Genomic DNA, 13,152 nt, shown 5'->3' on the forward strand with positions numbered 1-13,152 from the left:
CAGTCAACCCGCGGTGGCCCAAGTAATGTCCCTCTGCAGCATCTGGGGCTGCTTGGCCGACGTCCGGTTCTAAGGTATACAGTTCCTCCCCCAATCCAGTTAACCGTTCCGTTTCCCCCATGGTACAAACTGTGTACCCAATCATCATTTGTGGTGTTGTTGTACCCTCCCGGTGCCTGGCCTTTTTGAGCCTTGAATCCGTAAACGCCTGTAAAAACCGTCGTAAAGTTGTTCGTCAATCGCAAGTAACTGCTGAGTATTCTGCTCCCAGAATTTGCAGCTGTAAATCTCCCCCAACGCCTGGCAGTGAAAATTTCAAGCAGGAAAATGAGACAGCGTGCGTGTCCACGTTCCTGGGTGGCACACCTAGTCCCACGCAAAAAGCAAAAAGAAAGTGAATGGTATCATGCAACATCAACCGCCTTCGGGGCAACATGCCTCGACTCGATGCTGGAAACTTCTTTCAAAGGGCTGCCCAAAGGGGTCATAAAATCGGTTTCCTCATCTGGGAAAGCCCCAGGGGCCAGAGGTGTGGCCTTGTCCAGTTCCTGGACGGTGGGGGTCTGGAGTGCCGACTCATCCACTTGCAGCTTCTCCGTCATGATGGAATCGGTCTTGCTCGCCTTCTCCGCATCCGACCCATCCTCAGCAGGCACCTCCTTGATGGACGGGATCTTGCTCGACGACTCGCTTCTGATAGAGCTGGAATCAATGGACTGGCGAGGAGAGGCGGTGAAAGAAGACTGAAGTGGGCTGTGAAGATGGCTCACATCTCCCATCTCACTCTTGCTCGCGCGGGAGCCTCTCGCAGGGCTTCTCGCAGGCAAGGGGGGCGGAATCCTCTTAGGAATCGTGACCAGGGAGCCCTTGGCGTGAATCGGGGCAGCCATGCGAGCCGGCTGGACCTCGGCCACTTCGAAGATGACCGCCTCTTCCTCGTCGTCCTCATCGTCCTCGTCGTCGGCGTCATCATCCTCGTTCTCGTCTTGCGCCTCCTCCTCGATCTCATCATCATGCTTGGTGATGATGCTGGCGTCGTCCTTGGTGTATACACTAGATGCCTTGGTCGCCGCATCATCCATGGTGCTCACGTCGGTACGCAAGTGATCGTCGCTGTCCGTCATGATGGTGCCCTCGATCGAGTGGCTACCGCTGATCTGCCGCAAGGGTGTGAAATCAATCTTGGTGTAATCAATCTCCTCGGGCTCCTTCAGTGCAGGCAGGCTGTGGATGGAAGCACCGTCTTCGCTTTGGCTCTGGCTCTGGCTTGGCGAGGTGTCGGGGGTAGTGATGGCCGTGCTGGTGTGAGTGAAGGCCTCCGACAGCTTGGTACGGTTCGTTTTGGTGGACATGAGACTGGCCCGATTGCTTCTTGTCGTTGTCGTTTCGACACTTTGTCTGCTGAACTTTGAGAAGGCAGGGCTGGTCGGGGTAGGGTTGAACTCGAACTGACGACTTGTCGGGCGTTGGTGTGTTCCGGCCTCGCGAATCTCCAGTCCGGCCATCTCGAGTGCCAGCACACCAAAGGGGTCCGGGTCCTCAGCGTTGGGTATTCCGAAAGCAATCTTGGTCTTTGGCGAGGCGGGCGAGGCTCTGGGCGTCTCAAGAATGGCGTCTCCTGGTGCGGGCAGAGCCGAGAGTTTGCTGAGGATGACCTGGTCCGCGTCGATTCTTCCTTCGGCTTCCTTGATGACCTCGAACATGGGACGAGTCTCTTCTACGTGCCTAGACACATTGCCGGCGCAAATGTCCATGCTCGACACGTTGCACCCGTAGAACCTCTCGTTCTCATTTCCACGCTCCTTCAGGATGCAGCCCGTCAAGTTGACGTTTTGCGACTGTCCTCTTGCCTTCATGTACGTCAAGACGGTGTTGTCCAGCTCCCTCCATTTCGGGTCGACCTCTGTAGATTCCAGTGCGACTAACGGGCCAGTTGTGAGACCAATGTCTTCGCCCAACGTAATAGTAGGTTGAGTAATGAGCTGCTCGAGGGCAGCGATGTTGTTAATGACAAGAACGCAGTCGTAAATATCGACGCCCATTACGAAACTCAGGGACGGGGTGTGCAGCACGATTCCGGAGGGTGGTGACCAGGTACCGTCAGCTTTGCGGGCGATCAGGATGCCTGAGCCGCCAGACCCCGTCATCCACAGGCCCGATCGCATGCAAGTGAAGATTGCGATGCCTGCAGCATTCTGGATAATCCTCGGAGGGATTTTCTTGAAAATTCGAATTGGTGTTTGGGGCTCAGTGAGGGCCGATGAGCGGTCGGGCTGATCGTGCAGGGGCGCGAGGAAGCCGTCGGCTGCAAGCGAAATGGTGTTAGTGAACGGGTGCACCATGTAACAAGCGAGGCGGGATCAGTAAAATGAAGCCACTTACAGCAAAATGATTTCAAAATGCGGGCGGCACGATCGCACTCCGCATCGAGGGTTGCTGGCCAGAAAGCCTCACGACCAATACGTGAGGCAGCCGTGGCAAGAGCAGTGGTGGTGAGAGGGGCGGGCTTGGTGGACCAGCGGAAAACCTTCTCGAGGGGAGATTTGCTGTTTGCCGTGATGATGCTGCTTCGGGCGTTGCTCGTGGTGCTGGCGTTGCTCCTCCTCCTGGCCTCCCAAGACGGGAGGAAGCTCGAGACCCGTTGCATGGTCCGATGTGCGGTTCGTGGTTTGGTTGAATCGGATATTATGGGCGAGGGCGTTGGTGATATCTTTTGAGCCCCGTTCGCAGATGGAGACGGGGTAGCGACGACAGCGACATTCGTCGATCGCTTCTGTGGTGTTGCTTTCTCACCACCAACACCTATTAGCAGAAAAGACCTGCTTTCTCTCTGGATCCCGCCGGTATGGGAAGGTGTTGAAGAAGAGAAGCAGGAAAGAGCTGGATCAAGAATTTGGGGGACGAATTGGGCTTTGTTAGACAGGATCATTCAGGTCCACCGGGTCAACTCAGCCTCCTCCACTCTGAGGTACTGGGAATTGAGTACTTTGAAGTGAGGTGCGCCAGCAAGCAAGGTGCAGCGCTGCAGCAAGTACAAGACGGTGGCAGGGCTCACGGATCACCACGCAAAAAGCAGCGTAGCGTCAGGTTGTGCAGGCAGCGGGAAGGGTGTATGGGCCAAGCGGGGAGTCAGTGGGTGTGGGTGTGGGCTTGGGTTCTTGCCTGGGTCGGTCGTCGGGTCTTGGGTCGTTCTCCTGGGGGGCGTGTGGGCGAACAAGGGAGGGAAGAGAAGGAAAGGTCCTGGGTCTTGGGGGTGGTGGTTGCGCGCAGGTGACGTGGGCGACGAGGATGTGAGGAGAGGGCCGATCCCTGTCCCCTGGCTCGTTGACGGCGCCGGACCAGAATTCAGATGGACCAGGCCCAGGTGGGATAGGCCGGGTGCCAGTTAAGTACTGCGTAGCTACCTACTTGGTGCCAGCAGCAGGCCAGAGAGAGGGCCGACGAAGAGCCAGTTGGGGAGAAGTGAGCAACGGCGTGAGAGCGAGGGAATTCGGTCGGCAGTGGTGGTGTTTTCTTTCTTCCTTCCTCTCGTGGTGTTGGCAAATATTTGTTGCTGGCAAGACTGGGGCTAGGCGTGTCTAAGTTCCAAAGTCGGGAGCCACGGGATTGACTGAGTGAGGCGTGTTGAGGGTGAAAGCAAGGTGAACGGCAATCCTATGCCAATCCCATACTAGAGGTAGGTACGGAGTAAGCTAGGTAGGTGCGTTAGGTAGCAGGCAGGGCAGGGCAGGCAGATAATCAGGCAGGCGCAGGGCAAGGCTCTTGCCGACGCTTGCACTTAAACAGCCGGTAAGGTGCCCGGTAAGGTACCTAGGGTAACAATAAGGTGAGTCCGGCCGGTTCAGCAGTTTTTTGAAAGATGCCTTTGTACCTGAGCAAGAGGAGAAGAAGAAGAAGAAGAAGAAAAGAAAATGTGAGACTAGGGTCAGGAACACCGGGGGGCAAAACGACGTGATCTTCAAGTATTTGTGTAGTGTATGTACCAGTCTTTTTCAGAGACACTTCAACAATCCAGTCCCAGTCCACCTTTGCTGGCGCTATCCACGTTTTTGCGAGCCGGAGGCGGCGGCTTCAAATCAGGCAAGGCCGAGTGCGAAATCGAGAAGCCTGGCCCGATTGAGGCTGGCCCATGGCCTCTTCTGGCGTCCCGAGGTACGTAAATCTGGGGCGGTGCCAAACTCTCCCAGCTGAGTTGCGGATACCATCACCAGCCTATCCAGGTCTCTCTCTACACGTGTAAATCGAATGAGAATCCAGAGAGCCACCAACACACGTACCGGTTTGCGACTCGCAGGCCATCACCAACTTCCTCCACAGTCCACACGTTGGCGCCTCTCATGCAGCTTGACCTCACGGCGAAACCCCACTGCAACAGGACCGACGGAAGCGCATGCATTGGTGGTGTCAAGACAAGGTATCAACATACGCAGTAGCTTGAAAGCTTGAGGGACGCCTACAGTGGTGCCTGTGCGAGAACAAGTCCAGTCCCGTCCCGTCGCATTCGGGGGGCGTAACTGTCACTAGATTGACTAACAAGATGATGCTGCTGCTGCTGCTGCTGCTGCTGCTGCAGTGGTGGGTCGACGATCCCGCTGTGGCATCCATTCTCCGGCAGGAAGAAGAATGTTTGCTAACCCAACACTGATGAGACCAGCAATGAGACTGCGTATCCGAGCTGTGCGTCTGTACCTCCCCTCCCACATTCTCTTCAAGTACATGCACCCCAAGCAGTCATGACTGATCAGTGTGATGATGATGATGATGAATATACGTACATGCAGCGACACGAATCCAATCCAATCCTAGAAAACTTCTCGGCAAGGACCGGCACCTTGGACAGCCTGGTAACACTTAGCACCTAAAGCATTGCTTACTTACGATGGTCCATCACCCTTCTTACTCAGACCTGCAGACAGTTGCAGATCGGACGCTCAAAAGAGGCATCGCATCGCACCGCACTGCACTCGCACCACGCCTTTTCCCGCCAGGCAAACCGCTAGCCAGACGCAAGGGAGACAGAGGGGGAAAAGAATGGCAAACGTCGAAAAAGGAAGCATAGGTGCAAGGAAAAACAAACAGGAAACCCCCAACGGAGCTAAAGCCAATCTCCTTCACTGCCTCCCATCGGGGCATGCAATGCCTGCAGATGCACGCACTTTGCAATTGTCTTCAGTCTAGAGCGCCATGGTCCATTCTGTCGCGCCCATTGGCAAAGTCGTCGTGAGCCAACAGTAAGCAAGGGAGGGAGAGTTTGCATCCTCCTCGTCAAGCCACATCAGCGAGCTTTACATGATTAATCATGAGATGAAACCTTGTTATTTCGTTGCGAGCCAGCTGCCGGCGACCCTTATCCTCAGAACAGACAGCCCACCCAATCGTCTCTCCTCTGCCATGCACCGTCCAAGACAGGCGCAACAGTCTCTCGAGGGGAAAGGGTCAAGTAGGGTCTGGGCGCGCGGACGGGACACGGACGGCCTCGACGATCCTACTCTACGCTCGTCTTGACTCGTCCTGACATGCAGCCTGATCCATGCTTCGGGCGAACATGTCGAGCTGTGCGCAATATGCGAAGCAGTCCGGAGACGGGCGCCTTCGCCCTTGCTTGGAAGTAGCCCGATATTAACACACTGCCCAAATCAATATTTGACAACTTTAATGTGTCCCTGAACAGACAGAGAGAGAGAGAGAGAGAGTCAAAGGGGTCAACGAGGGTCCAAGCCGGAACAGAACCCGAAGAGACGGCCGAGACAGGAGTTGCTCTCAGACGGAAACCCGATTGCCGTGCGCAAGGCTCTCGATAACGACCAAAGAAGAAAGAAACGAAACGAAGACACGCAGAGAAAAGAAAAGGATTTAATCAAGCTCCATCTTGGTGCATGCCAAATGTGAGGTGCTACTGCCATCTGCAGTAACGAAAAGTGGATCCCTCCCATCGTGTGGCTGAGATATGTCTCTGGCCTGCTCCAATGAAGTCGGGGATTTGTCTCGTCTCTTGCGTCTCTTGTCATTCTCTCACCATCAGCACCATCTAAGTCTTCCTTCCTGCTGTTACCACCACACGTACTCTTGGTACTCTGCTGTGACTCCGACCCCGACACCACCACCATCGCCAACCGGCTAGCTCGCTTGGCCGACTTCGCACCACCATTGCAGAGCAGCTGCTACGCAACGCAGTCATCTCTCCTCGCGGGGCCCGGCTCGCTGCACCTCAGCTGCATTTCGCTGCAGTGACTGCTGTACCCAAGTCCAACAATAGTCCGAAGGAATGGATCGGTTTGTCGTCCGGCCCATCCACCTCTTCACATCGGCTCCCCACTCGTCATACACTTCAGACTATCGGTACTTTTGGTCTACCTCGTCCACCCACCTGGCATCCCACCACACTTACTACACTACACCCAACCGACCAACCGCCCCCCTAACGATGTCGAGTCTGACGGCTCTCTGGTGACGGGTTCTTTCAGGTTCCTTTGTAAGGGTGTGATGCTCTATTCAGTGTTCCTGACTAAGGAACGCAGCAGCACGGCGGTTGCGCCAATATCGACGCACCCAAATCGCCATTTTCTCGTATGTGCGTGGTATCCGGCAGCCTGCTTCAGTCTGAGCCGTCTGTTGGCCCCGTATCGTCGTATCGTCGTCGTCCCCTCTCTGGCCGATTTGGGTCGGTTCGTCTCGTTTTGGCTGGTCTGCTCATCCGACCCCGCTGTCATCCGTCATTCTCACCTCTCGCCTCGCGACCGGGAAGGGGAACGGGTAAGCTTGCTTCCAGCCTGCGCGTGGTTGACTCGTCGATGTCCTTACGGATACAACACCGCCATCGACCGCCGGGTTAGCTCGTGCAAATCAGAGGCCGACGAACCTCGACAGCGAACCGAGGAACCCGCCACATCCACTGGGCTTGAGCCACCACCAGGGGAGAAAGGCAAAAAGCAAACACACTGCGACAATGAAGCACCTCAACCAACTCGGGAATTGTTTCATTTCACTCGGCGTGGTCGCCCGCTGCCGCTCCCCCGACCCTGCCGTGTCAAAGGAATTTGAGAATCTCTGCCCCGAGCATCTGCAAGCGCGCCTCTTCACAGATTGAGACGATTCAGAGTTACTCATCGGCAACCCGTGCGCCCGAAGATTATCGCTCCAGTGCGAACTGACAGTGGCATCTGACGCTATCACACCAATGTCTCAAGCCCGCGTCCTTGGACCCAAGAGGTGCAGAGGTGCGGCCTGCATCTCCTCACTACCTTGGGGGCGGAATGTGCATGCATCCATGAGACGTTTTCTTGCTGCAATTCGGCGTCGGTCTGTGACCACTACTGTTCGACTTTCTGCCAGAACCTTCAACGACGGGTTGCAAGTCTCTGTCTTGACTGCTTCTCAGAGCATTATTACTGGCTAGCTGCCTCACATGCCCCTCCTTGTCTCAAAATTGTTCCACGAGAACTGCAGCCAACCGACTTTGATCTCGTGAGTTGTCGACCGAGGAGAAAACGTCGTCACCCGTGCCGTTCATGCGATCAGCCGCTCCTCTCCTCTCCATTCCCTCCCTTCGCGCGGGGAACGCAGGTGGGGTTCCTGGCAGCCTACGCAGTAGCTACAGACGGATACAAAGCACGCAGGAAGGGCCATGCCATGCTGCCGCAGTTAGCCTCTGTTGCGCGGCTAGCTCTGGTCTGCCTCGAGTGCCAGCCAGCCAGCTTGGGCCGTGAGCCGGGCCTTTCGCGGCTTGAGATTCCAACTCATCAGCCCAGCATTGCCATCGGCAGTCCGGATTGCGTCCGGATTCTTCCAAGGCGGGGTGCGCCAAAGTTGGGTCCGTCAACCCAGACACGCACATGGCCGAAGCCGATCGAATGCCAACGGGGTCACTGAGGTGTCAATCACCACACCACGTTGTCGCCAAGAACTCGCGGATTCCACCCGTCTTCGTGTCTCTTTGTCCTGGAAAAGATTTTTTGGCAGGACCTGTCTTTGCCAACGACCTGATGAGGTTATCAATCCGCCCGCGACAGAACGCCCGGCGAGGATCGGTTCCGGAATGGAAGATGCGGATACGGACACTGCCATCTGGTCCCAGCCACCCGGAAACTTCACTTCAACCCCGGAATGCAGGCAGGGCAGACCCCACTCTAAACCTAGCGCCGCCAGTACGCGCCAATCAAACACGGCCCGTGGGCCTTGTTGCTCTCCCGGCCTCGATCGTTTGCATCGAGTCCAACCAGAAGATTTTCACATCCAACCAAGTTTACAGATGGCAAGCTTGCGCCAGACAGGTCAAACCGGGAAACGGCTCGCTCGAACGTTCTTCACAACGCTCTTCAACGTGTCTGACCTCTCACTCGTTTTCTAATGCCCATGCGGCTTCATTCGCCCAAACATATCGATTCCTTCAGGAGACATGGCACGCAAACAGGGGACCCGCCAGAGCGTGTGTTCTGCCTCAACGGATCCAATGCCACATGGAAGCATTCTCCAGCATTGGCGGGAATTCCACATTCAAAAGTCATCTCGCGTGTTGCTAGCAATCCGAAAACAAGTCTTGGCCGTCGTTGCTATTTCGACGAACGCATAGCCTCGAGAGGGACTTAAAAATAGCAGGATCAACCTTGAAGTCTGTCCATGGATGGGAAATGAAAATCTCCGCTTGTCCAAGCGAATTCCGCGATGAGTGGGCCGCAAAAACTTCAGAGTTGAGATGTCACTCGGGGATCCAAGCCACTTCGGACGACCCATACGCGGCGCTTAGCCAGCAGGGGCTTTCGTTTCTTTGTTCTTGACTCATCGGCGTCGTTGAATCCAAGGGCCGCATGCGTACTAGGGGAGACCACAGCAGGCATCCCAACTCCACACATTCGATGAAGATTTTGATACAGATTTTCTCGGCTTTTTGTGCTACTGCCCGCAGGCCGTTGAACCTCAGGGAGGGGATGTGAGCGGCAATTGGCTGTCGATACAGGGCGGCTTTCAGGCCCTGCAGCGGACGAGTTTCGAGCGCAGATGAGCCGTGTGCCGGATATACAACTCGACGGGCTCCGCTTGTGCTGCGAAGGGCATGAGGCCAGGAGCTCTCCCGCGGAACTCTTGAGGCCTGGCAGGGCCTCCGGACGGACGCAGCCGGTCAATCCGTCTGTGCAACCCAGGCCACCCGTTATTAGGGGGGACAATTCGGATTCACCGGGTTGTCTAATGACGGATCGGGGAGAGAGGACGAACGAACAAAAAAAAAAAAACCGTTGGTCATGGGGCAGCCGCAAGTACCGAGTCGACCTCGTGGCAACAGCATGTCAGGAGGATTCGAACGAGTGGTTTGAGCAAAAGGGATGGCTAGACCCTCCATTAACAAAGACCAAATATAGCCGGTCAATGTTGTCTGGACTTTTGGACTGCTCGCCATAGCCCCCAAACTGGAGTCCAAGAGTCCCATTGGCGTCGACAGACGGCATATTCAAGCGTAAAAGGTGACAGCCAAGTGGAAAGACAGCACGCTCAGGGTGGAGGCAGAGCCCGAGCTCGCCGCCGATCGTCACAGGTTCAGATTCACGGTTGCACGGAGCCGGGGCCACGAGAGCCCTGCAACTTTGCACCCGTCCACTAAGGCAAGGCATGGCATGCTCTAGCCCTTGCCTTGTCCTCTGCGCCCTGTTCCCTTCCGCCAAACGGAATTGCACTTTCCAAACTGCTAGGGGGAGCCACAGCCTACGGGTGTTCTTGAGCTGGTTTCTAGGCATGCAGCGTCCAGGGTCCTTGCCTGCTTCAGGAGCCATGAGGTCATCAAAACCCATGCTCTACTTAATCTCTCCGCAACAGGTTGTTCCTGGAAAGCAAGTTGGTTGAAACACTTGTTTTTTTTTCTTTCTTCTTTTCGTCGCCCCTCAATGTCAACAAGATGTAACCAACAGGCAACGGAGACTTCGCACTGGAGCATTCGAGCATTCGAGCACCCGAGCGAGATTACTGCTGACAAACGCCGTTTTCATTCACCTCCTAGATTCCTAGCGCCAAAGAAATGTTCGAGAACAGCTTGAGAAGAACTAGCAAAAGACGCCGGCCCAAGTCTGTTTCCCACGCCGTTAACGCTCAACGTCTAATCCCGAGTTTCCAACCCCCTAATAATCTTGACTTCGTAATTTCGTTGCTCGCATTGTCGACCATGGTGATGCTTGACTGACCCGGCTAATAAGCTTCATTCAGCCATCATGGGTTGATATTAAAGCTGCTTCTTCAGTCCGCCAAAAGAACCAATGCCGTCCGCCACATCGGCCGCCTGCTTGTTCCCCTTGAGTTGGTCTGCCGGGGGGGCTTGTTAGTTGGGTTATCTCGGGATATTTTGCGCCCCATGGTTGCCGCTGTCAAAGACTTACCATCGACAAAATCCTGGCCGGCCTTCTGCCCCTGAGCCTGGAGTTTCTTCTTCTCGGCTTCCGCCTTTGCCTTGAACATCATGACACTGGTGACGATAAGTGGTTAGCCATTGCCGCAAGGACGGTCGCGAGATCCAGCAGGTGCTTTCTGCCTCCGTCAAACTCACCCAATCTGCTCGATGATAGGGTCCAGCATTCCCTGCTGGTACGCAAAGAAGCCTCCGGCGAACACGGCGACGATGATCGCGAGGGAGATGAGGAGGGACTGCGTGGTTGACGACTCCATTGTTTCTGAATTTGTGTGTGAGAAGTTGTGTTTTCGAAGTTGATGTCTAGGGGCGCAGAGGCGTTCTGTGTCTATGAGGTTCGCCGTGAATCACAAGCGTGAGATGTCACTACCCTTCTCTTTCCATATTTCCCTCCATCTACTCTGCTCGTTTTATATCTCTCCAAGCATCGTCCTCAAAACTTGCTGGTTCGCAGCTTTCCCTCGTTGTGTGCAACCCCGCGGGAGCCAGATGATCGGCAATGACGTCCTCCGAACCTGATTGCGTGGGGGACAAGGGTGAACAAAATCAGGGTCCTCGCCCACCTTTTGCCTTGTTGGAACCAAGATTCAGCCTGCGAACCGCGTCAGCGGGCAGCGAGAACAACATCATTCCTCTGGCGGGTGAGATCAAAGACTGGGCCTATTTGCCCCGGGAGCATACGCAATTATCCGTGTCTTTCTTTTGTACGTATGGATGTTTTTCGTAAACCCCCCGATGAAGTCGCACGAGACCCCACCCGGCCGGAAGCCAAGTGTGGCTATCGGCATGATGACTTCAGCGACGTGGCGGGGGAGGGGGAGCACAACCGGGTGGTGGGCTGTTCTGGAACCCCCCGGCTGTAGCGATCTCATCGTGCATGCTGACGGCTAGCATAAGGGCGTGAGGATGTGGTGTCGGGGCCGTGTTCCTGCTGCGCTGGCATTGATTGCTCGTGCTCTATTATCACGCTTCTTAAGGTCGGCAGTTGCTTTTCCTTATACGGCGCCCGAGCAGTTCACTCGCTTGACTAGCCAAATGTTGGTCTGGCCGGTATGAAGATTATGCTGCCGCGTAGAACGCTGGACGGATGAAGACGGCCGTTGGTTTCCTGGATTGGCATCTATCGGTTGGCGGCTTCAATTATTGAGTTACGCTCATTTGAGTCTGTAACGTCAAGATATTTACACTGCAGGGTCTGGAGAAGTAAGCGTTTCTCTGTTTACGCCTCAAGTGAGTGCTAGCGTCAAGGAGCAGATGTTGGTTTGTACCAAGGTTCCAACTGCCCTTTCGCTTCTGGTGAGTTCTTGTGCCCCTCGCGTGTTCCTTTCCGACCTGGGAGTTCGGGAGCGAGTGTGACATTCTTCCTGAACACTATCTATGCCATCTTCGAGCAGACGGGAAGGGCTAATGAGATTGTTCTGTGTTTGTTGTAGTCGTTCACTACAGGTCACATGAGTCGATCATTATAGCACGCGAGGAATGCTTTAATGGGATGCAGCTCTATGCTGAAGAACGTGAGGTCAGGGGGCAACAATCGTCTCTGGCAAACATCCTCGGCGCCGATAATGACGTCCAGGGTCGGGTGTATGCCCCTGTTCCGGGCGTTACGCTTATTCACGCCCACATGCCATGGTTCTGGTGTCTGATCATAATCTACCAGCCGGCTACGATACATCCAGCACTCCAGGAGGTCGCCAGAAACCTCAACAATATTCTTCTCCTGTAAACTCATTGAAGGCTTACAGCATCGAGTGAACTAGCGATGGAACAGGGGCCAAGTCGTCATCTTGATATCACCGCTTCGCTTTAATGAAAACATGACGAATTCTACATTCGATCTCAAGCTACTCCACCACGCCAAGTCGGACTGTATTGAAAGCCATTGCGACCCAACTCGTTGCCTCCGACGATGCGTCAGTTTTCGGTGTTGTGTGAGTACGTATGTAATCACTGTCTAGAGGAGACTTTGGTGGGATCCGTCCTCTTGCCGTATAGATGACTTGGTTTCTTGAAACAACAGATCGGCCTCCGGGTGGCATCACGTAGAATCAGGATGGCGTTGACAGGTAGGTGTGGACACCTGCCGGTGTTGCCACTAAGCCACAAGGCTCGTGAACGTTGTGCGGCAGTGTTGATGTAGCGAGCTTTCAGTCATTTGATATGCTCGGTGAATTCATGTAGATTTCAAGGATCACAACTTCCACCGACCATCTGAGCTTCGTGACGCGGCCAGACAGGCAGTTGACAACGACCACAACTGAATACTGACCCATGGGCGACACCAATAGCTCTCTGCTCGAGGTGTTTTCTAATCATAGGTCAGTCACACAAATATCTTCGTGTGCTCGGAAAAGTGCTTCAACAGGCCAGCTCTGGCCTTGACCATAGTCCGATCCGAGAGCTCCTAATGCCAGATATGCTCATGCGGTTTGGTCTGCAATCACACGGCGGTGACGCTTCGTCAGTAGATCAAGGGCTAAGAATGGGATGAATTCAGACGAGTATCGCCCTTATGTCAAGATGTGAAGCTCTCATAGTATGACTCAAGGGTATTCTCATAGTGTGACTCAAGGGTATTGATTGGTGAGCTAATACCAGCCGCGAACGATCGTTCCCGGTGTCTTTCAGGGATTCCCACGTATGATGTCTGAATCTGCAAACAATGTGACTGCTTCATGGTAGGAAGTTGTTGTCTCCCCTTGTCCAAATTCCATCAAATCTCGCGAGAGTGTTGGAACGGTCCAGACTGCGGACTAAAGCAACTT

The 13,152-nt window shown here is 54.7% G+C and overlaps 2 protein-coding genes across 2 annotated transcripts; both read right to left on the bottom strand.

Annotated features, from left to right (window-relative positions):
• Positions 1-404: 404 nt before the first annotated feature.
• Positions 405-2,647, bottom strand: SH3YL1 (SH3 domain-containing YSC84-like protein 1; the record flags this gene model as incomplete). Its single annotated transcript, XM_032022592.1, has 2 exons — positions 405-2,305; positions 2,383-2,647. The coding sequence occupies 2 exons, from the start codon at positions 2,645-2,647 to the stop codon at positions 405-407; spliced, it is 2,166 nt and encodes a 721-aa protein (XP_031880606.1).
• A 7,557-nt stretch (positions 2,648-10,204) lies between these two features.
• CGGC5_v003832 (uncharacterized protein) lies at positions 10,205-10,644 on the bottom strand (the record flags this gene model as incomplete). The annotated part of the gene is made up of 3 exons (XM_032022591.1): positions 10,205-10,284; positions 10,359-10,444; positions 10,526-10,644. 3 exons carry the CDS (start codon positions 10,642-10,644, stop codon positions 10,205-10,207), a joined length of 285 nt encoding a protein of 94 aa, XP_031880607.1.
• Between the last annotated feature and the right edge of the window lie 2,508 nt (positions 10,645-13,152).

Source organism: Colletotrichum fructicola (genome assembly GCF_000319635.2).
Source record: "Colletotrichum fructicola Nara gc5 chromosome Unknown KSG_Nara_v1_contig02, whole genome shotgun sequence".
Taxonomy (NCBI): Eukaryota; Fungi; Ascomycota; class Sordariomycetes; order Glomerellales; family Glomerellaceae; genus Colletotrichum; species Colletotrichum fructicola.